This window comes from Rhodnius prolixus, unplaced genomic scaffold (genome assembly GCF_049639745.1).
Source record: "Rhodnius prolixus isolate KJV_2025 unplaced genomic scaffold, Rpr scaffold_6, whole genome shotgun sequence".
Taxonomy (NCBI): Eukaryota; Metazoa; Arthropoda; class Insecta; order Hemiptera; family Reduviidae; genus Rhodnius; species Rhodnius prolixus.
In genome coordinates, this window is record NW_027411634.1 from 1,347,023 (window position 1) to 1,369,882 (window position 22,860).

At 32.6% G+C, this 22,860-nt stretch overlaps 3 protein-coding genes across 3 annotated transcripts; all 3 read left to right on the top strand.

Moving 5' to 3' along the window:
• The first annotated feature begins 1,043 nt into the window (after positions 1-1,043).
• On the top strand, positions 1,044-6,451 carry LOC141460740 (uncharacterized). The gene is made up of 5 exons (XM_074141021.1): positions 1,044-1,869; positions 2,702-2,801; positions 4,610-4,711; positions 5,471-5,626; positions 5,814-6,451. The coding sequence occupies exons 1-5, from the start codon at positions 1,142-1,144 to the stop codon at positions 5,859-5,861; spliced, it is 1,134 nt and encodes a 377-aa protein (XP_073997122.1). The 5' UTR covers positions 1,044-1,141; the 3' UTR covers positions 5,862-6,451.
• A 1,132-nt stretch (positions 6,452-7,583) lies between these two features.
• On the top strand, positions 7,584-11,151 carry LOC141460739 (uncharacterized). Its single transcript, XM_074141020.1, has 5 exons — positions 7,584-8,311; positions 8,518-8,617; positions 8,698-8,799; positions 10,201-10,356; positions 11,018-11,151. The coding sequence occupies exons 1-5, from the start codon at positions 7,584-7,586 to the stop codon at positions 11,063-11,065; spliced, it is 1,134 nt and encodes a 377-aa protein (XP_073997121.1). The 3' UTR covers positions 11,066-11,151.
• Positions 11,152-11,665: 514 nt separating this feature from the next.
• LOC141460738 (odorant receptor 67c-like) lies at positions 11,666-18,619 on the top strand. Its single transcript, XM_074141019.1, has 5 exons — positions 11,666-12,526; positions 16,720-16,819; positions 16,905-17,006; positions 17,510-17,665; positions 18,409-18,619. Exons 1-5 carry the CDS (start codon positions 11,784-11,786, stop codon positions 18,457-18,459), a joined length of 1,152 nt encoding a protein of 383 aa, XP_073997120.1. The 5' UTR covers positions 11,666-11,783; the 3' UTR covers positions 18,460-18,619.
• Positions 18,620-22,860: the final 4,241 nt, after the last annotated feature.

The following is a 22,860-nucleotide window of genomic DNA, read 5'->3' on the forward strand; positions in this document are numbered from 1 at the left end:
AAAGGACGGTACCTTGGACTGCACCTAGACAAACGGTTGACTTGGAATCGCCATACTGAAAAGACACTACTAACTTATCGCCATACTACTTGACAAACGATCTAAACTCAACCTACATACCAAAAGACTCTTATACCTTCTGTTAGTGCGATCTATTTAGTCATACGGCATCGAAGTATAGGGATCGACTAAACGTTTCAACTCTCAGCGCATCCAGACTTTAAAGTCAAAAAAATACTACAAAAACTTCCATGCCAACCATAACGATCTCAAAATCCCTTTCTCGTTGAAGATCTTGCGGAAAAAACTCCTTTTTTTAAAAAAATTCCATTCCTCTACCACAGCTCATCCTTAACCCTCTCTAATCGAACAACTTTCTTCTTCCGCATTACCAGGCAATCCTCCAAGAAGATTGAAGAGAAGATTGGCTTCGCGATCTACTCTCTTCATAAGAGCAGTAATGCAGAATAGTACTAGGTACATTCACGGTAATGGAGTGACACCACCGGGTGCCTTCTCCGATCCATATTCCTGATATTGTTTTATCTTATATCACATTCGCTTGTGGCAACAGTTGTTGCAGTTGTAAATTTCAATAAAAGATTAAAATATGAGCGTTGGGCTGGTGCATGAATCATTAGTTAATTTGGTTAACCAGAGGATTGATTTTAAAAAGAAAATTTCCAATAAGTGTTTACCAATGATTTTTATTTGCTATCAATAATCTAATATTTGATTTTGATTGATTTCATTTTATCTAAGAAATATCATAAAATAAATATTTACCTTCATTTATGTAATTTTAGTGGCTAGTTTTGTTTTTTTAGCCAAAAATTCCATTTTGTACGTAATTGTTACATCAATACAAATTATTACCTACAACAAAATAAAACTTTTTAAAAAAAAAATACAACAGAAAAGTGAAATTACGTAGAAACAAATTATAAGAAAGTTAAAGAGAGAAAACAACAGTAGAAAATTCTATTACCAACTAGCAAAATGTTTATTTTGTAAAATGTACAAATTATAGGTAAAAGTTTTACAATTTTGTGCTTATTTACACATTTATTTTTGTTCCTTATTAAGAAGTAAAACTGATGTAGTTTCTTTCTCCCAGTTGTCGGGCGAGATCGTAGTCAACATGACCCCATATGAACAGCTATTGTTCTGTCTTAGCTTCGGCGGATATTGGTTTAGATTAAACGATAAAAATAAGCTGAAAACTTTTCTACACATTCTACAAAATATTATATTGTATGCAAACGTAATCTATGAAATAATAGGGCTATATATTGAAGGTGACCTCCAAGAATTGCTAGCTGGTAAATTTCTTTATTTACCAGTATCAATTTTTGAATTAACCAACCATCTAATATTGTTTTGCTTACGTGATGATTACGATCGAATGTTGTTAACTCTTCAGGAAATTTTTGCGAAGGATTTGGAAGAACGGAGAAAATTTCAACAATACTACAAGTATCTAAGATGGGGAATAATTGTTTATGGAACAGCACAGTTTATGTTATGGTTTGTTTCATTTTTTTTAGTTTTATTTAAAGAAATCATCGCAGTTATATTCCGTTTAGAAGAATTTTCTTTTGTGCCACCGATGCCTATTGAAAATATTATTGGTCTTGAAGAAGGTCGTCTGCATAATTGGCTGAAACTAATCTTTGGCTTTTTGTATGGTACAGCATGGATATTGAGTTACACCAGTATTATGATGGGAACATTTCATTTCATGGCGTTTACCATTATTGAGTTTAGAATTTTTAGATATCAACTGGAGGTTTACCACAAAAATATGTTGATTGAAAATTTTGAGCATACAATGAAAACCATCATAGAGAAACAGTGTCTTCTTGCAAGGTTAGTAAATTCACTGTAAACACCGTAAGATCCAAGTAGAAATGTCTCTTTTTCAGGGATCTTCGCGTCCTTGCGGGCCTAACAATGTAACAATATACATATGATACAACTACGTTCAGAAAAGATAGTCAGTATTTGCTTATCTTTCACTAAAGATGGTACAGAAAACCAGCTTCTCTTGGAATGGATTGTCAAATCCAAACTAACATCACGACGAGCAGCTGGCGTGCTTCTATAGATCGACCTGCTACCATTTTACGCTTTCACCAAGTAGGGAACATAGACTTTCCACAAATTGTACCATGAACTTTCCCAGAGGATTAAGGTTCTGATCTTCAAGTTCACGAGCAAAGGTTTTGAGATTCTGATTTCAGAAGTCTCCACTGCGTCTGTCTTTCGTGGAAGTAACTGGTTTGTTAAGCCTTCTGGAATAGTTTCGCAACTTCCCTTCCTTCCCCCCCCCCAAATAATTACGTCCAATTTTCAACACTCATTGGGTGTTCACCGGAAATACAAGGGTACCTTATACGAGTCTATGTCAAAAAACAGTCCTTGTAGATTTGAATCTAAAAAAACATTCAGGGTCTTAGCCAACAACTTAAAAGTGCCCTTATCTCAAAATTTGTGATCCTTCTTCCCACAATACCTGATGAAATGGGCTGAGAAAGAAGTTTTTACTTCAATGTTAAAAGATAATCGCAGAGCCCGCTTCATTAAGTAATCCCATTAATTTTTTAAATTTGATTATTTAGTAAAGTCCCATTAAAATTCCAGAAAATTCAAAGTTTGAAAATCTTAATAACTTACGACTTTTTTCCATGTTTTGTTTTAGATTATTTGAGAACCTGAAAAATACATCTTCACTGTTTCTGGGTTTACAAAATTCAATGATGGCGCTAAATATTTGCTTTTTACTGCACACTTTTACCAAGGTAAGTTTCACTTTGGGCAGAGATATTTTGGAAATGACGAAAGAAAGAAAAGGTTAAACCGTCTTAACAATAAAGTATTGGAAAACTAAAGAAATTCTAATAAAGAGTCCCAATAGTACTTTTAGGTTTGATGGAAGCTGCATGTAGAAGATCTTAATTGGATGGAACCCAACCAATCAAAACTTTTCTGTATAATAAAGGGCTTGAAACAAGTGTATGCTCTAAATTCCTGCCCTTTAATTAAAGCATTTGACAAAGTGATTAGAGACTACTCCCGGATTGCTGATCAGCAGATTTCCTTAATAAGGAAGTACCACAACTTACCTTTATCGATGGTACTGATTTTAAATCCAGATTAGAATCAGGCTTATTATTAAATGGTCCTCTGCTGGCATAGGTGCTAGCACTTTTTAGTAAAAGTTCCCTTGTACTTTTAGGTTTGATGGAAGCTGCATGTAGAAGATCTTAATTGGATGGAACCCTTTTTTAATTTTTTTTTTTAAAAATCAGAGTTGGGGTTCTAGGTGCACTCGAATAAATATCCCAAAAATATCAAAATAACATTTAATTAGTAATATTTGTTGAAAGTGTAACCATGAAAACCATGAAAAACAGTTTTTTGCAATTATTAATACGAGAATAAATTATACCGAAGATGGTGGAAAATCCATTAAACTAAAAGTACTCAACAATACTATTGACGTTGATAATCGTTGGGTAGTACCATATTCTCCATTACTACTAAAAACGTATAACGCACACATAGATGTTGGGTACTGCAATTCAGTGAAAGCTATAAAATATATTTGCAAATATGTGAACAAAGGAAGCGATATGGGAGTGTTTGGAGTGGAAAATACAACTGCATCTAACGATGAAGTCACCCAATATCAACTGGGACGCTTCATAAGTAGCAATGAGGCTGTATGGCGTATTACCTGTATATCATTTTCCATTCATGAACGATATTCAACCGTTGTTCATTTAGCAGTACATCTTGAAAATGGACAGCGTGTGTATTTTACATCAGAAAATGTACGTGCAAGAGCAATGTCACCACCTCCAACAACATTAACTGAATTTTTCACATTATGTAGAAATGCTACCTTTGCAAGGACACTACTGTACTCTGAAGTAGGGATAATTTTATTGTTAATTTTCATTTCGATGTATTGTATACATTTGGTCATTAATAAATTATGTTTGAGGTATCAAAACTGCCTTTTTGTTCAAACACAGCAACGTGTGAACGGGTACAGCTAGTGTTAATATAAATATAATATGTTATGTTTTTAGAATAGTGTAATTTTAATTTTGCTAACAAATTGAATGTAAGGCCCCTCTTGATCTTAAAGCCCTAGGCTGAAGCCTAGTTAGCCTATAGGAAAATCCGGCCCTGTACAGAGGGCGCTCATTGGAGCCCAGTCACTAATTTATGCAATGTGTTAATTAAATGAATATTTTGAAAAACGCAATAGAAAAATTTTTTCAACCAGAACTGCATAATTCGCAAAAGTAATCACCTATTTTTTTACAGATAGGGCTTAACGTCCAACTACCAAAGGGCGGAAACACATAGTAAATTTAATTCTTCTTTTTTTAACAAATCCAGCTTATACGCGGGATTCTACCTGGGGATCTCCCACTAACAAAGCCACGCTTTATATCCACTAGAGCAACACCCGCCCCTTGCAATAATTATACAAATAAGAAAGCAATTTGAGATGCAACTCAGAATCTTAGATAGATTGTAAATTTTGATTAATAAAATTGATTTCAGTTTTTTTTGTTTTAAAATGCGTTTTCAGATAACTAATGCTATTGCATGGTACATTGGTTTATACGGCTTCATAGGTTTTACAATGATTATCACTGCTACCTGTTATTTTGGAGATCTTTTGGAAGATGAGGTACGTGTGAGTTGCTTTACTATAATTTCAAGTTTCTCTTCACCCATAGAATATTTATTTTCGGCAAACACACCATCTCTTTGGGGTCACATGGAATTTCCTGAAAAAAAAATAATATAACAATAAAATAAAACAATTAATTGAATTACAACCCAAAGTACTAAAACCCTTATACAACCGGTCCTACCGGTCAGTTTTAATTTTAAGTTCACAGATCATTGTTTTTACATGTCCTAAGACGCATGTTTATTTGTATACCTCACCGATTTCGGACCTTCATCAGAAGAAAATACATTAGTTTGGTATAGAGTTTTCAACTTCATTTATGTATGTTTCCGTCTTGCACTACACTTGCTGACTGAGTGAGGAAGGTTACACTGTGTGTATGAGAGTGTTATTCAATATGTTAATCTACATCTGGCAATGGATGAAAGTGCGAAATCAGTCTGAAATACACAATAAATATGCGTGCTACAGTTTACCACAGCACCGTGGACCTCCTAATCACATTTCAAAGTTTCGTTAAAGGTAAAGTTTTCGTAAAAGGTCTGTATGGCTAACAAGAAGTCAGTCATTCAGTTAGTAATGAAGCCGATTTTACATGATTGAAATGTTGATTTAAGAATAAAATCGTTAATACCATATTCCAGAAATTGTTGACACAATTTTTTCATTTTTGAAGAAAAGATACACCATTTTCTAAAAACATTATAGTACGCGATGTACAGATCTTTGTTTCTCTATCATAATCTTTCACAGGGTGATGCCGTCAACAACATATTGTACGATCTGCCCTGGTACTCTTTACCACCAAAACAAAGAAGATATTTCGCTTTAGCGTTACTTCAAGGAAGAAGATCATTGAAAATTTCTTACAAAGGAATTTTACCAACAAATCTGGAGACATACTTACAGGTAAGGGAATTTCTGAAACGATTTCACCAATATATTATAGTTTTAACTTGTTTTTTTTTTAACAAGGACTATCTTTCTTATGAGGTATAACAGATAATAGAAAATAAACAATTACCTTTTACTTTGGGTTTTCCTTAATAAATAGTTTTAAAAAATATTAATTATTATTGTATTGTTTATGTTACAGTTTATGCAAGCTGTCTATTCGTACATTATGCTGTTGAATTCTGTATAATTGTTCATACATCGTATTGAAAAAGTGATCTATATATGGAGAAAATGTTGCTAAAAATTATTATTTTTGTTTATTCTCGATTATTTTATGCAATATAATAAATTCTTGTTTTGACTCCTGGACTAGACCTGGATATTATTTAATTTGATAATATGAAGAATTTATAATTTAGTATGTTATCTATCGCCCACGATACCTAATTCGGTAAAGCATGCCTGAAAACAAAAAAAACATTTTACTTTAAAAAAAAAATTATAAATGGAAAGAAACTAACCTTGACTCCAAATAATCTTCTGAAACAAGATGTAATAAGGACGTTACAAAGCACTTGCTGGACCTCTTGACCACAGATCAAATCTTGACTGAACCACAAAGTAACCATCTAAAAATGTTAAGAACCCCATTTAAATATATAACCAAAACCAATTTATTATGTTGATTTGTCTGACCAAGTGCCAATGTCGAAATCTTAGCATAAATTAATGCATAAACTCTTGTGTAAACAACACTCACACGTCATTCGCTTATTACAATTCTCGATTTAATGACTTTACAGGAACACCATTAACTTACACGTCAAAATGACCAAATGAGATTTCCCCTTAAAATTATACTAATTAAAACTTTAAATCTACATTAATAGTTTAGAAAGTCCGAAACCAGTCAGGGATACAATTTATTGCGTGCTACGCCCGATAAAATCAATGATATCCAGCACTGCCAACCTAACCCACATTTATAACTTCTTTGTAGACTTAAATACTTAAAATGTACCCTGTACAATCATATGGTCTCAAGAATCATTATAAAATGAAATCTTAAAATACTTTTTTTTTTTTTTAGAAAAAGTTAAGTCTCGAGACATAAATTTCTCAAAAACTATTTTGTCTTTTTAGAACTAATAGTTTACAAATTTTTGTAAGATAAAATAACGACAGTTTTAGGCAAAAGAATGTTTACCAAGTTATCTTATGTGAATAATGTACTTTGTATTGTAAAATTTTCACATTATTATTATTTTTGATAAACGATACATACATATATACATTTTATTAACACTGAAGGTGAGCCCTGGGTTGGTCTGAAACCTATAAGAAATTAAGGTTTTTAGACGGTAGATTGCTATCATATAATTCTATCAACTACACTTAACATTAGTCTGCGTACTGACTACAACAAAAAAGATTCTAAAGTTATTAAATATTAGTTATTTCAAAGTATTCTGAAATGTTAAATTCTTAAGTGTTTAGTTGTAATTCTATTCTATATTTCAATAAATAGTTCATGTTTGCTAGGACACGTAGCTTATTTAAAATGTATCAACCATCTTACTAGTTCATAATCATAATACTAGTTTTGTAACTACATTAAGTACAAAAAAACAGTCTATTATTAGGAATAAGTGCGCTTATAACTAGATCAAGTTTTTATAAAATAAGTAACTATGCTAACGTAAATATAGGCTCTACACAGCAATAGGTTATAAATTATGAAAAGCAAATTAGATGAATTATGTCAGAAATAAAAAAAACTTTTTGTCTAAGTACAATTACGTTTAGATAACTATTTGAAAAGTAGATGCCCTATGAATAGTTATATTGTTTAAAGCAAGTCTATGTATACATTGTCATTCTTGTCACCATTAAAGTGTTTATTGGTTAAGTTTTGATTTTCAACTCACCTAGTCATAAATCATAGCCAAAAAAACAGAACAAAATCCAAATGGATCATCCACTGAAGCAACTGGAATTTGTATTGAATGTGTCAGGATTTTCAATAGATTTATCTAGTAAAAATAAATTTAGAATTGTTTTCCATATTTGTCACAATTTCATTATGATGATCTTTGGCATTTATCTAGCCATATTGTTAAGCGTAGACGGCCTGAAACAATTAATCACAGAAGAATACACATATTGTGCACCTATCTATTTAGTAACTATTACACATTTTGTTATTTTTCTACAAAGAAAAGAAATTAGAAAATTTGTACAAATCTTCAAGGAAATAATGCCGATCAATGATAAAGTAAGAGATAATTTTAAAAATATTTACAAGAAAACTTGGAATGGTGTTAAACTTTGTATTCTTGGGCAAACATTAATGCTATTGTTGGTATTTATCTGGGATATAATTGATGAATTGGTAGCATTAGTCTATGGCTATGCAGATACCACTGAAATACCACCAATGCCCATGGTACGTGTGATTGGACTAGAAAAAGGTTTAACACAGAAATGGATAATACTGTTAGTTTCAACTATTTATGTAACATTTTGGAAATTTAGCCTTTTTGCGTATTTAGTCGGCACAAATATGATGTTAGTATTCTCATTGAACGAGTTGAAGATGTTCAACTATCAACTGAAAACTAATTATAATGAATTCTTGATCAAAAATCCAAAGATTGTAATGCGTAAAATGATAAAAAAACATAATGAATGTTTGAGGTAAGTGGTTATTGTTTTACTTCCTCTTTTACAACACTAACAGGAAGTACCGTGATCGTATCAATTTATTTTATTCTTTTAAATTAAGTACGCATTAAGTTTTTTAAAGCATCAACGCATTTTTTTGACCGATTCAATCTTATTAATTAATGTTTCAATCCTATGGTACCAGTTTTGCTTGATTAATAAGCATTTACACTTTACAGATTATTTATTGCTTTGAAACATGCAACTGGCTTGATTTTTGCCGTACAAAATTCACTTATGGCTCTGGGCATTTGCTCATTGATGTATACAGCGACCACTGTAAGTAAACCAGTGCGCAGAATAAACCAAACTGATCTATTCACTTAATTATTAAATATTTTTGTTTTTTGCTATCATAGATAACAAATATTAAAACAGCCATCCTTTATGTTTATGGATTATTGGTATTCAGCGGATTTACACTGATACTTTGTCATATAAGTGATCTTATTGAATCAGAGGTAAGTGTTGACTTCTAAAGTTGTTTACATAATTTTGTTGTAACAAAGATTAAAAATATTAACCTACTACTGCATAATTTTTTTTTTTTTTTTATTAAAAGAAATATATATTCTGAACGAACTCGATTATCTATACTTTGCAGCAAAATAGACATTATATAATTTTTGATATATGTATAGTCGTTATCTACAACATGAATTTGTGTACTAACCCATAGAAGTGAAAAAAATTAAAAATTTTAAAAAAAATATAAGTTGAAAAAGGTTTTAGAAGTTACAAATTAAAGTTGAAAAAAATAAAATAAATAAATATTTGGTGGAAGGCACGAGATTCGCAAAGATAGCCAGCGGTTAGTGGCGACGTTCGCAAAGATATGAAACATTATGGTGCTGGTTCGACTCCCGCCGGTCTAAGCCTTGGTTTTTATTAAATGATTTTGAATAAGAAATTTTATAGTTTGTTTGTTAGTCGTCACCGTAGTAAAGTAAAGTAATCGCCTATTTTTTCAGGCGGGGCTTAACGTCCAACTACCAGTTAGGTGTCGTGGACGGAGGCGACTAGCAAACATACTTTACTGTAAATTTCTTTTATTAACCATTAAATAAAATCCAAGGCCTAAGACCGGGAATCGAACCCAGTACCACAATACATATTAGCTTCGCTGGTCTCGCCTCTAACCGCTCGGCTACCGTGGCGCCTTAGTCGTCACCGTCTGTGATACCTAATCTGCAAGTTGGTTGGTTGATACCTAACCTGCCAGAGAAATAGGTATTTCTTTTTGTTTTTCTGGTGGATGCAATTTTATTTGCAAGATTTGGTTGTATGATCTATGTGGCCAGTGAATATATCTTAAACTTTGGCCAGGTGGGAGAAGTTTCTGGAATACTCGTGGAAGATAGGAGGTATTAAATTTTGGAGCAGAGTTTGATACTGATACATTGTAATAAAAGTGACCTAATTGTATCGGAGAAAAAATGTTCATGTTATAAATCTGCTTATGTATCAATTAATTCACAGACGCCATTGTAAGAGGTTATTTCTACACCAAAATTGTAGCATGGAGCATATACGGTTGCTGAACTCCCAAAAAAATCGGTTAAAAAAATTCTATACAAGTGTTTCATCTCTTCCGACAATTCTTTAAATTTCTTTTTTCTTTAAATCACTTCCGAAATGGTTTAAAACGAATAATTTAGGTGAAAACTTGATAGCAAATAAATGATGCAATCGCAATACTGCCAATCTAACCAATAGTAAACAAAAAAAGCATTAAAATAAGTGACATTAATCTACCAAGTTCATGTTCATCTGATTTTCAACACCATTATATTCAAATACATAATAATTTCATAGTTCAACAAATTTTCATAACAAATTTCTTAAGAGTTAAACCGTTCTAGGGTACGGACATCTATAACTCACTATATGAACTTCCATGGTATCTTCTATCTCCTGACAACCGCAGGGATTTAACTATGATACTGATGCGAGCAGGTCGTCCATTGAAAATTGATTACAGAGGTATCTTGACCACCAATTTGGAAACATTTCTACAGGTATGAATGCCTACTTTTTTCCCCACTTGGATTACTTTACTTTTTTTTATGGTGTAGCCGTTTGATTGACGTGGAAGCCAAAAATAGTTGACATTTTTTCTTTCGTAAAGCCAGATTAAGCTTGAACTTAGAATTCTAGCAATGTTTTTAATATTTCTTGATTATATGTACATGTTTCTAGACGGTAAATTCCCAGAAATGGTACTTCTGATTCTTTATAGAGGTATCGCAGCCGGCAAGAAAGGCGGAAAAGTGCCTAGGAGAAACTGTCCATTATTTCCCGTCCAACTCACCTAAAGGGGCAGTAAGGCGTAAGATAGATATCCAACTAGGGGAACCTGGAAAGTTGTAGAGTACCAAATACTAATGAACCTAGAGGGGGGGATAAATTAGGTGATTCAAATGGGAAGACTGGATTAGACAATGGGATGGTTCATCAGTTCCCAATTCCCAAAACCTGAAACCTTCATATTACTTCTTTCTAATAGAAAATTAGCATCGAACCACTAATACTCAACAATTTATTGGGCTACCATGCAGTTGGCCAAGTTTCGAATCAAAGTACTATCTAGGTAGAGGTAACTGGTCCTCTGAACTACTCCATGTTAGACAAGTTCACCAAATTTGTGATTCTAACAGATTATATTTTTTAATATTTCAGATAATGCAAACCGCTTATACTTACTACATGCTGCTCAGAACCATGTAAATAAACAGCTTTATTCTTCTTCAACCATATATAAGTTCTTTGGCTATACTTGTCTGTGAATACGTTATCATGTATCAAGATCCAAGGGATTTGCTGACAAGAGTATCCATCTGAAACCAAATAAAAAATAATATATGTATATTTCAGCCGTCAATAAAAATTATTTTAAAATTTGTTTGTGAATTTCACCGATGAATAGCTCGAATTACAAACTTTCCGATATATACTCGATTGAATTTCTTTCGATTAACGAAATTTCCAACAATCTGCGCATTAGAAAAAAGTTTGAGACATTTCGATATTATACATTTTGTTTACCGCTCCTATAAAAGTTCTGTAAACTATTTTAACTAAAAAAATTATAGTCACAGACTCTTCAATCAATAAATATTCAACAGGAACAAGAGAAAAAAGAATATTGTTAATTTCAGACATAATTTTTTATTGATTCGTAAAGAATGCTTTCAAATTATCGTTTTTCAGACCGAAATTGATTTATTTAAGTTATATGTTTTGTTTTTCAGTCTGAGCACTTATCATTTATTCAGCACGTGATAATGGGTTATCATTATGTTCTATTTCAGGATATTGTAAGTTAATTGCCCTTAATTAAAAAAATTTACAGGAAATTTGTCGAAGTTCTTCTTTTTTCCATGATCAATGTTAGTCCGATTGGGGTATACTGACACAGTTTAGTTCTTTTATTTTAAGGTTAAACATGAATAACCCTGACAGGTACATAGATCAGTTGGTGGCTTTGTTAAAGTTAGGAGGTCTATGGTTAACAAATGATAAATATGATATGAGTTTTTATAATTCAATATTTAGAGTAGCCTGTTTGACAATAGTAACCACAGCTAATGGAATAAGCGTTTGTTTGATAGGCTTAAAACAAAGCCTAAAAGATATAGCCATATTTTTCCCAGCCTTGTTCATAATTAATGTACAAACTTTAACTGTTTTATTTAGCATTGATCAACAGAAAAATGTGTTAAATTTGTTAAAGATCTGTTTTAAACTATATTCGAAAAATTGGCAATTTGATTTAATGGAAAAGGCTAACCATTTTGGTTGGACTATTGTCCGATTCTATAAATTCATAATGTTCACAGTTTGGTTGTTCTATTTTATACTACCACCACTTGTTGACATTATCATCTATTTACTGGGCAACGAGAATACAATAACCTATACATTACCATTACCACTAACTGGTTATCTAGACAAAAAACCAGTCAGAAGTTTGAAAAACTGTTTAATACTAACTGTATCTATGTTCTGGAGTACCATCAGTTTCCTAGGTCATATTGGCACCATGTGTACATTTTTCATCACTATAGTTCATAGTCATTCAATATTGAAAATATTCAATATGTATGGAGATCGATTAGACTTTACAACTACTGAAGGTATGAAATCATCGGTAACTGCGTTGATAAAGATGCATCAAAATATAATCAAGTAAGTAGTAAAATCGTTCCAATTTATTAGTTCTTAATTTACAAGTTCCAAGAAACTGTTAAGATTATTAATTTCTCTAATACGCTTAGTAAAACGATTATACTGGCATTTTGACGACGTTCGAAAGTTTTTGCCAGAAGTACATGTAAAATGTTCAGAGGTGCCCTGAAACAAGAATCATATATTTTTTATTTTATCCGTCGTAGTGAGCTTGTTTATTGTTTTCATTGCAGCAATACATGTGTTCATGCAATTGAACCAGTTTAGTGAGCGATGGAAAAACGATCAAGATATAAAGTTGATTTTTTTGTTTTTTCCAAAAAACAATATTTATATTTAATTCTTACTAACACTATAAAGTTTGTAAAATATTACAGAGAACCTACTCACAACTTATAAGAATGTTACATGTAGGTGGAATTTCTGTAAATTGTACAGGTTATACACTGAATAGAGTTATTAAGAATAAAGTATGAATTTAAATGTTCAGAATTTGAAGGAAAATTGTAAGTTAGAACCTTGAGAATAGCAGTAAGAGAAAGTCTTGTCATTGTTCACAGCTGTTTTTTTTTTTTTTTTTCAAAATAGCTCCTATTTTTCTTTGAATGTGACGTTCTAACCGGATACAATGAAAGAGTTTTAACCGTACATATTTTTGACAAAAAAAGAAGCAAATTTGATTCAAAACTCCTCAAAAATGAGTATTTCCGGTAAAAAAAAAAAGTGGTATACAAAATTTGACGTTTGCCATACGTACTTAAATGAATGTAAACAACATTTTGTCAATAATCGTTGCTGATGAATTAAAGTTGTTAGTTTTTTCTAATAAAGTTCCTTAATTAGAGTTAATCGATTCGTGTTAAATTCATATTTTTGGCAATTAAAGCCTAATTTGACATAATTATTTTGTTATAAGGAACAGCTAAGAAAGTTATGGCTATGCTTAGTCACTAAACTGTCGCAGTTTAGTTCTTTTGCAAGTTAAAAAATGAATAGAACTGCTCACTATATAGATCAGTTAGTAGCATTATTAAAATTCTCAGGTTTATGGTTGTACACCAATGATTTGTGTAACATCAACTTCTACACGCCTATACTTCGACTAGGTTACATGTGGTCAATATTTGTGGCAAACGGTGTAAGTGTCTATCAAATCGGTTTAAAAGAAAGTCTAAAAGACATTGCCATCTATATTCCAGTCATGGTCTTAATTAATGTACAAACATTAACTGTTTTAATCAAGAATGAACAGATGAAAAATCTGTTAAACTTATTGAAGATCTGTTTTACTCCATACACGGAGCATTGGCAATTTGATTTACTGGAGAAAGCCAATAACTTTGGTTGGATCATAGTCCGGGTGTACAAAGGTGTAATGCTATTTTTCTACATATTTTACTTCTTACTACCCACATCCGCAGACATAATCATCTACTTCTTGGATTACGATACAGATACCACTTATTCCTTGCCATCACCTCTGACTGGCTATTTAGATAAACATCCGGCTAGAAGTTTGAAGAATTGCATAGTACTATCTTTAGCTTTTCTATGGGTCACAATAAATTTCCTAAGCAATGTTGGTGTGATGTGCTCATTTTTCATTATTATCCTATATAGTCATACAATATTGAAAATATTCAATATGTATGGTGATCGATTAGATTTCTCGTCCACTAAAACTATGAGATCATCAATAATCGAACTGATACACATGCATCAAAATATCCTAAAGTAAGTAAAAAATTTGTTTTGCTAATTTTTTGAAGTGAAAAATATCTTCATACAGTATTTAGAGCACAATTAATGCTAGTAACAGAATTTAGGTTAGGCTATAAGGATGGCAGGAGCCCAGAATACTGATCCATCCATTAGTTGTAAGGTTTACGTAAATAGTTGTATATAGTAGAGGGATGAATGTGTGAAGCGAATGTATTTATACGAGGGTGGTTTGTAAAGTCCGTGCAAAAATAAAAAATACTTAATTTTTTGGGGTAAACCTTTTTTATTTTTCAACGTAGTCTCCTTTTAAGCTTATACACTTCGTCCAACGCTGCTCTAGTTTGTTGATCCCTTCCGAATAATAGGATTTGTCCAAGTCTGAAAAATAGCCATTTGTTTCTGCAATCACCTCCTCGTTTGAATAAAATCTTTTTCCCGCCAGCCATTTCTTCATATTGGGGAACAAATAGTAGTCCGAAGGAGCCAAGTCTGAAGAATAGGGGGGATGTGAAACGAGTTGGAAACCTATTTCCGTTAATTTTGCGACCACAACTGCTGAGGTGTGAGCTGGTGCGTTGTCGTGATGGAAAAGGACGTTTTTTTGGCCAATCGTGAGCGTTTTTCTTGCAGCTCGGTTTTCAAACGGTCCAATAACGATGAATAATATGCACCTGTAATAGTTTTACCCTTTTCCAGATAGTCGATGAGGATTATTCCTTGCGAATCCCAAAAGACAGTCGCCATAATCTTTCCGGCCGAAGGAACGGTCTTCGCCTTTTTTGGCGCAGATTCCCCCTTGGTAACCCATTGTTTAGATTGTTTTTTGGTCTCAGGAGTGTAGTGATGTATCCATGTTTCATCCACAGTGACGAAACGACGCCTAAAGTCCTACGGATTCTTCTGGAACAGCTGCTAACCGTCCTTGCAACACTTCACACGATTTCGTTTTTGGTCAAGCGTGAGCAATCGCGGCACCCATCTTGCGGATAGCTTTGTCATGTCCAAATGTTGATGCAAAATATTATGTACCTGTTCATTCGAGATGCCCACAGCACTAGCAATCTCACGCACCTTCACTCTTCTGTCAACCATCACCATATCATGGATTTTATCAATGATTTCTGGAGTAGTAACCTCCACAGGGCGTCCAGAACGTTCAGCGTCACTTGTGCCCATATGGCCACTCCGAAAATTTTGGAACCACTTATAAACTGTTCTAATCGAAGGTGCAGAGTCACCATAATGTTTATCAAGCTTCTCTTTAGTCTCCTCAGCCGTTTTCCCTTTCATAAAGTAGTGTTTAATCAACACACGAAATTCTTTTTCGTCCATTTTTTGAAAATCACTCGACTTCCTCGATTCAAACGAATGCCAAACACAAAGAAATAGACCGATCTGGCTGAAACTTGGTGTGTGTTCTTCCAGGAGATGCTACTAACTAAACATAACCTCGATACGCGCCAGTGGTGCTATCTCTCTGACTTTGCACGGACTTTTCAAACGACCTTCGTATAAGTAAGAATGGAGAGTGAGTGATATTCTAGTGATAAGCACCTAGACGATGCTGGCTGTATGGTGAAATCCAATGCCAAAAAAAGGCAAAAAAAAATGTTAGTAAAGGAACTTCACGCAAAACCAAATAAGCTATTTAGTTCATGGAGTGACACAGTATTATCCCTTAGCACGAGCAAACGAAGTAACTTAAATGAAGTCCATTTAATTTTAGGTGTTAATATTTGGAAATATTTTTTCATTTAACTACGAAGGATGCTATTGGAATCGGGAGATTATCATGCCCTCAGATAGTCAGTTTGCCACCAAAGCGCTGACTTTATATGTTGTCGTTCAAAGTTAGTCTGGGATTAGCTCAGCAAACTAATAAACTAGGGGAGGAAAAAACACTAACTGCGCAACTATGATACTCTACTGTGGAACATGTCAGCGTGAAAGGGAAAAAAATAAGATAAAAATACGTATTTTCTTGTAAATTATTTGATGAAACAGCGCATCTTATCTACCAATTTTTTTTTCTTTTAGCATGATCTGCCACCACAGATGTCGCTTACTATCGGTAAGGAAGTATAGCGATCGTGACAAAATTTTTGAGCAACTCAAAAACAAAAAAATGGTAAAAAGTCCGCATTTTATCATTATTTCGGGTTCCGCCTTGGGGCCTAACTGAAAGTTTCTAATCAAAATAGTGAGATGATAATAGGGAAGTACAGATAATTTCCTATCAATTAACAGACACCTTTTTATACAAACACTAATTATAGAAACCTATTAAAAAAAACATGCAAATAAAAATATTGCAAAATACCTTTTACTTAAGTTTGTTTCAAACGTAATAGATCTTGTTTCATTCGAGCCTGTATGACCATTACATCTGTGTTTTCTATTCTCTACAACATTTTAAAAAAATTATATTACCTATTATGTAAAACATATTTACTTCTTATAATTTGATGTAGGCTAAGCCAAGGATTAAAAGATTTTTACGGATTCATATTTAGTTTTCAAAATCTACTCACATCTGTCTGCCTCTGTCTTTGCCTATTTACAGCAAGTACGGTAAATATTCATTGTAAAACATTTCTAACAGTAATTATTTTACGAAAATACATTATTATTATCAATTTGTTTCTTACTACTATAGAATAAAGATAAAGCAATTGTACTTTCTTACGGTTTTGGTGTTATCTACTACATTTCTTTGTCGTTTATGTGTAACTTACTGGGCCAGTTTATTCAAAGTGAGGTACGTATAATTTATTTTTTCCTTTATATAGACATAAAAACGAATATTAATCACTCCAAATTACCCAAACTAAAAAAGAAGTTAATTACCTTATTAACCTTGTTAGAAGTATTTAGATAAGTATAAGCTGGTTTTCCAGATAACCTTAAAGAAATGTAATCACTCATTCTGCCGTCGGGATTTCGAAACCAAAATAACCTACTCGGGAAGTTTTCAGTTTCCTTAAGAAAATAATGATTCTGATCATTCTGAAAAGATAGAATAGAAGTTTTGTACAGCTATTGCTAAACATGGTTTTAGAGAAAAAAAAATAGTGATTTAACTTTAAAAAAGTTTTAATTTATAAGTGCACAAAATAAACAAGAAAAAACATTATCAAAAAGCTCACATTTAGTTGTTGCAATTAAGAATTTAGTGTAAATCTAAATAAGTATATTTACATTAATAATAGTTTGTAGCCTTTTGTGTTTATAATACCTCTAATATTAAAAAATTATTTTTAGAGTGAAAATGTTATAGTTTCCATTTCTAACATACCCTGGATTCATATGAAAGCTGCCTTAAGAAGAGATGTTAACTTAATACTACTCCAAGGGAAAAGGGAAATAGTGATTTCTTACAAAGGAAGATCGCCATTAAATTTAAGGACTTTTATGAGTGTAATTTTCTTCTTTTATCTTTTTAATAATTTACATTATTAATATCACCTTTTTTTTACTTCATCTTAACTCTTCTAATCGGTAGGTAAATGAAGGTATTACAATCTGCAGATTTTCTTATTAGTAACCATTGAAACATCTGTTTTGATGTACCCTGAGTCAGGAAAAAAAGTGTTTTTTTTTAACAAATGATTTGCAAAATGGAAAATTGCCAAAAGTTCAAATTTTCTATTTCGGATTGGTGCCACTATGGGACTCTGTAATAAGATTTTGGAAAAATTAAACTAAGTGGAAGAGTTTTCATTTTATTAAATCGATTTTTTTTTCTTTAATTTACTGGAAAACTGCTCAATCGATTTTCTTTAAATTAAGGCAGTTCTGGGGGAGCAGTAGCTTATGCTTTCCTCTAAAGTGTTAAGTATAAACAGTAATGTGCAGCCTTGTTAACTGATTAAAATCATAGGAATTAAATATGGGAAGGGATTAACTAAGTGGTTAGCGAATACCGAATACTTACAGCTCACTGTCCGGAAAGTGTCATTTCGATTGACTGAAAGTTTTCATTTTACATAGATATTTTTGAAAATACTGCCGAAATCCCATGGGATGGTAAAATACAACAGTAAACAGCAAATATCGAATCGAATAGCGAAGTTTATTACTGGCCATTATGAGAAATGCCCTGAATGATAACCCTAATTAATAAATTATCAATTTACATGAATGATAAATATCTGTTTCAGATACTGAACACATCTTATTCGTACTTCATGCTACTGCGTAGTGTCGCATAATTTGGAGGAGAGATGTATACGATTTATAAGGGCATTTTACCTGATCAAAAAAAAAGAAACTTATTTAAGATTTTTGAATTGTAATATAATCAATTAATATATATTTTGGAAAAAGGTTAAAAAAATACTGTTTTCTGTTATCTCCTAATTCACTCTTATTAATTAATGAAAAGGAATGGGTGTAGCTTACTGGATTTTCATGCAGAGATCCTGCGTTCGATTCCAGCTACAACCCATTTGGATTTGCTCTTCCTACAGGTGCTTCTTACAGTTCACTGACAGGGAATGGATATCCATAACGAGAATACACTGTACAGAGGCCGATAGTGCTCTAAAAATACTCTCCGAACACCAATCACCTCCTCAGCTGTTTTCACGCCTGAAATTAAAAAAAAAATGAATCAAGAATCTCTAATTTTTTTACAGGATGAGAATAATCACACATCTCTTTTTTTACCGCAATTTATAATAATAACATTTTCTAAAAACATGGAATTTAATTTATAAACGATGGTTGATTTCAATGTTACATCTTTTTGTTTACTTCTTTAAGCCTGTACAACTAGAACGACTAAGACATCTTCAGTCTTTAGGTTGTAAGCTTGATAAAAATAACTTTAAAATGATATTTTATCTGGGATCCAGGGGCACACCCAGAAATTTTTTTCAAGGGGGAGAGATTTGATTTATTGAGAATTAAATGCATAACTTAAAGGTTTTAAAACTATTCTTTCATTCAAGAAAAAAACAACCCAATCACTTTCTTACTGAGAATTTATCCAAGAATATGTTTTACAAAATAATTTAGGCAATATGATCTGTCTATGCAATTAAATAAACAATGATTAGTTTCAATAGGATGAAAAAATAAATGCCAGTTTCAGTCATTATAAACTTTATTATGCCGAGCTTTCGACCTAGGGACTAGGTCATCTTCAGGGCTGTGGAACATATTTTACATTGTGGTAACAATTATATTATCAATTAATTATATTACAATGAATATGTACAATGTAACGAAAATTAACAAAAATATTTCCCTAATTTACAATGTACTATTTTACATCATTAGAGGGTTGGTGTGTCTTCTGTCTTGTCTGTTCATGGACTGAATGTGATCGGTCTGTGTGTGTACACTGTAAATATGTTCCACAGCCCTGAAGATGACTTAGTCCCTAGGTCAGAAAGCTCGGCATAATAAAGTTTTTAATGACTGAAACTGGCATTAATTTTTCATCCTATTGAAACTATGATTCAGTCGCCAAAAATAATGAACAGTAATCACTGATTTACGTAAATACTTCACGACTCTATGAAGTTCTCATGGTGGATTCCAAGACATAAGTTCGCGAGCCGAAATGTATGACGCTAGTTTGAGGTATCATATATTCAGATATCAGTTCGAGAGTTCAACGTTTTGGTGAAGAAAAACTTACTATTTAGGCCCACCAAGTATTACCAAAGACACTTAAGTCAAATCAAACAGATGGGGGCAGAAAGGTTGTACCAAGAATATAGAGGATTGTCTGTCAAAAACAAATTCTCCGAGTAATTGTGGCATAAGCCACGCCTCTAAAAGAATCTAATCTGCCTAAACATAATCCAAATTTTTAGATTATAGAATTATGTTTAGAATATTAAACAGCTGGATTCATGTCCTTTATCTTGATGAAGATGAACCACATAATCTTAATATTAGGGCTGTAATTGCATAAGTAATGGATGCATGCTACAACATAATAACATAATTCCCTGGATAAGCCTGTAAATTTTACCAGTTCAATAAGGAGGAATTAAAACTGTCCGGTAGGACAGTTGTATAAGGGTTGATCGTCAAAAAGTGCACGAAAAAGCGAAACGTTGAAAAACGCCGAACTTTGAATTTTTTTTTTTCTCTTTTTGTATAAAAGATAAAATTTTCAAACTTTTCTTTAAAATATAGGGAAAATCCTCCTTTATATCTGTAATTTTTTGCAACAACCTAGATGTTATAGATTTCGAGAAAAAAGTTGTTGAAAATGAGCAAAAACGGCATTTTCAAAAATTGGTCTTGTTCTTGTTCTTGTTGTTCTTCTTCTTGTTGTTACCTTTTTTGTAAACAACGTAGCGCCTAAACGCGCGGACCGATTTTCATGAATGAGGTGTCATTCGATTCGGAATTTTATGTAGATGTGCCTCTTGGGGGTCTCGACGCTGTACATCGAATGGGAGAGGAGTTAGCCCCCTTTATGTAAGGCCCCCTCCAAAATTATTATTACTAATTATAATTACTCTGTAAATCTTGGCCCGATTATGATAAAATTTGGTAGGGTGATAGGGTTAGGGCTCCCCTACGTAACATCAGAGCGACGTTCTGCTCTTACACTTTTTAAGGGGAAGTATAGCAATCGTTTTAAATTATCGACAAGTGAACAGATTTTAATGAATAAAGTGTCATTCGAATCGAAATTTTGTGCAGATTTGCACTTTTAAAGTCTCGACGCTAAGCCTTATAAGGATGGGAGTTCGCCCCACCCAAGTAAGGCCCTTTCTAAAACTATTATTACCAATATTTCTAAAACGCTTTGTCCGATTTTGATAAAATTTAGCACGAAGAAGTGATTAAAGCTCCTCTACGTGGCTGTGATGTGCCATCATGCTCTTACACCTACTAAGAGCAAGTACTGCAATCGTTAAAATTATCAATGAGTGAACCGATTTACATCAATGAATTGTCGTTCGATTCAAAATCTTTGCCTCATTGCCTTTTAGGGAGCAGTACTATAATTGGAGTTTATTTTTTTTACACCTTTTAAAAGGAAGTACTGATATCGCAGTTTAATTTTGTTACTTAAGTACAAATACCTTCCTATTTTATTCAAAACGCTTTCTCAAAAAAAAAAATTGTTATTGAGGATGGTTTGGGGGACCGCAACTGAATGAATGAATGAATGAATGAATGAATGAATGAATGAATGAATGATGCTTTATTATTAAAAAAGAAATTACATACAAATAATATAACTAACATCTATATGACATGGTCCATAGACCGTCTGTCAGAGTCTACACAAAATATTTAAATACAAATTCCAGGTAAATATAAACCAGATGATATCAATATAATGTTATTACATACATTTATTTTGTTTTTATTTAGTAATTGAACTCTGCTACCAGCATGTTTCTGTACATTAATGCGTATTTTGTGTACAATGCCAAATTCCACCAATTACCTCCATTTAACGTAACAAAGAATTCTTCTTGTGATAATGATCTTTTTTTGAAAAATCGGATTCTGTAGTTATTAAAAATGGGACATTCGGCAATAAAATGAAATGTATTTTCGATTTTATTTAAATTACACATTGAGCATTTATAATTTGTTCCAGTAAGCCATGGCTTGTAATTTAGATTCAACATTTCTCCGCGTATTTTAAAAATCAATATTTTACATTCTAAACTTAAATTTTCTATCATGTAGGAAACATTAAACTGCAGAGAATTAAATTGCTCATGATACTGGGCATGTTTTGCTAAGAACAGAAATTCCTCTCTCTCATTACTTATAACTGCAGACAATAAATTATTTGTTTGAAGTTTCCATGTATTACCTGGGTAGTTATCCAACACTACATCAAACCTCTCTGCCAACTGCAACCAACTTTGAAACCAACAAATTTTATTTTTTACCACTTCCATCGCAGTTATATACGTCAGTCGATCCTGCGAGTGAGTAAGTAAAACATTCAACACATAGGAAAAATGAAGCTTCAAGGAAAAACTGAAGAGTGTACTTCTTCCCGTTTCCAAATGCAGGAAGTATGTTGGACAATTTCTAGGGAGATTAAATAATCTTTTTATAAAAAATCTTTGTACCTTTTCCGCATCTTCAAATAATTCATACCCCCATATCTGACAACCATAACAGATAACGGAACGCATTACTGCATCAAAAACTTTATATTTGGCGGATAAGCTAATGAAATTATTTTTAATAAAATTATACCAAATACTGCCGACACAGCGTCTCCCCGCAGCTAATGTCTCCTTTAAATGCAGTTTAAAATTTAAAGTCGAGTTCAGATTAATGCCTAAATAGTTATAACTTCTCACAACCTCAATGGGCTGCCCTTTATATGTCCATTTTTCTCCCATACAATTTCTTCGCCCACTTTTCCTAAAAATGACAATGTTTGTTTTTGCAAGATTAATACCGAGATTCCAATAATCAGCATATTCTCCGAGCCTCCGAATCATCAATTGGAGAACTTTCGCGTCCTCTACCAAAAGCACAATGTCATCTGCATACATTAAAGTATTTACTTTAGTCTGGCCAACCATAAGTCCTCCACCAATACTTTCGGGCAAATCAAGTATGAATAAAGCAAAAAGGAGCGGACTTAACAGACAACCTTGTCT

What these genes read in the sequence shown, in the direction of transcription:
- LOC141460740 (XM_074141021.1), top strand. Translation starts at nt 1,142, where the DNA reads ATGACCCCATATGAACAGCTATTGTTCTGTCTTAGCTTCGGCGGATAT. An exon ending in AAACAGTGTCTTCTTGCAAG is followed by an intron (nt 1,870 to 2,701) that starts GTTAGTAAATTC and finishes GTTTTGTTTTAG; the next exon opens with ATTATTTGAGAACCTGAAAA. An exon ending in ATCTGGAGACATACTTACAG is followed by an intron (nt 5,627 to 5,813) that starts GTAAGGGAATTT and finishes TTTATGTTACAG; the next exon opens with TTTATGCAAGCTGTCTATTC.
- LOC141460739 (XM_074141020.1), top strand. Translation starts at nt 7,584, where the DNA reads ATGGATCATCCACTGAAGCAACTGGAATTTGTATTGAATGTGTCAGGA. An exon ending in TGATGTATACAGCGACCACT is followed by an intron (nt 8,618 to 8,697) that starts GTAAGTAAACCA and finishes TTGCTATCATAG; the next exon opens with ATAACAAATATTAAAACAGC. An exon ending in GTGATCTTATTGAATCAGAG is followed by an intron (nt 8,800 to 10,200) that starts GTAAGTGTTGAC and finishes AAACCGTTCTAG; the next exon opens with GGTACGGACATCTATAACTC.
- LOC141460738 (XM_074141019.1), top strand. Translation starts at nt 11,784, where the DNA reads ATGAATAACCCTGACAGGTACATAGATCAGTTGGTGGCTTTGTTAAAG. An exon ending in GCCAGTTTATTCAAAGTGAG is followed by an intron (nt 17,007 to 17,509) that starts GTACGTATAATT and finishes AATTATTTTTAG; the next exon opens with AGTGAAAATGTTATAGTTTC. An exon ending in ATTTAAGGACTTTTATGAGT is followed by an intron (nt 17,666 to 18,408) that starts GTAATTTTCTTC and finishes TATCTGTTTCAG; the next exon opens with ATACTGAACACATCTTATTC.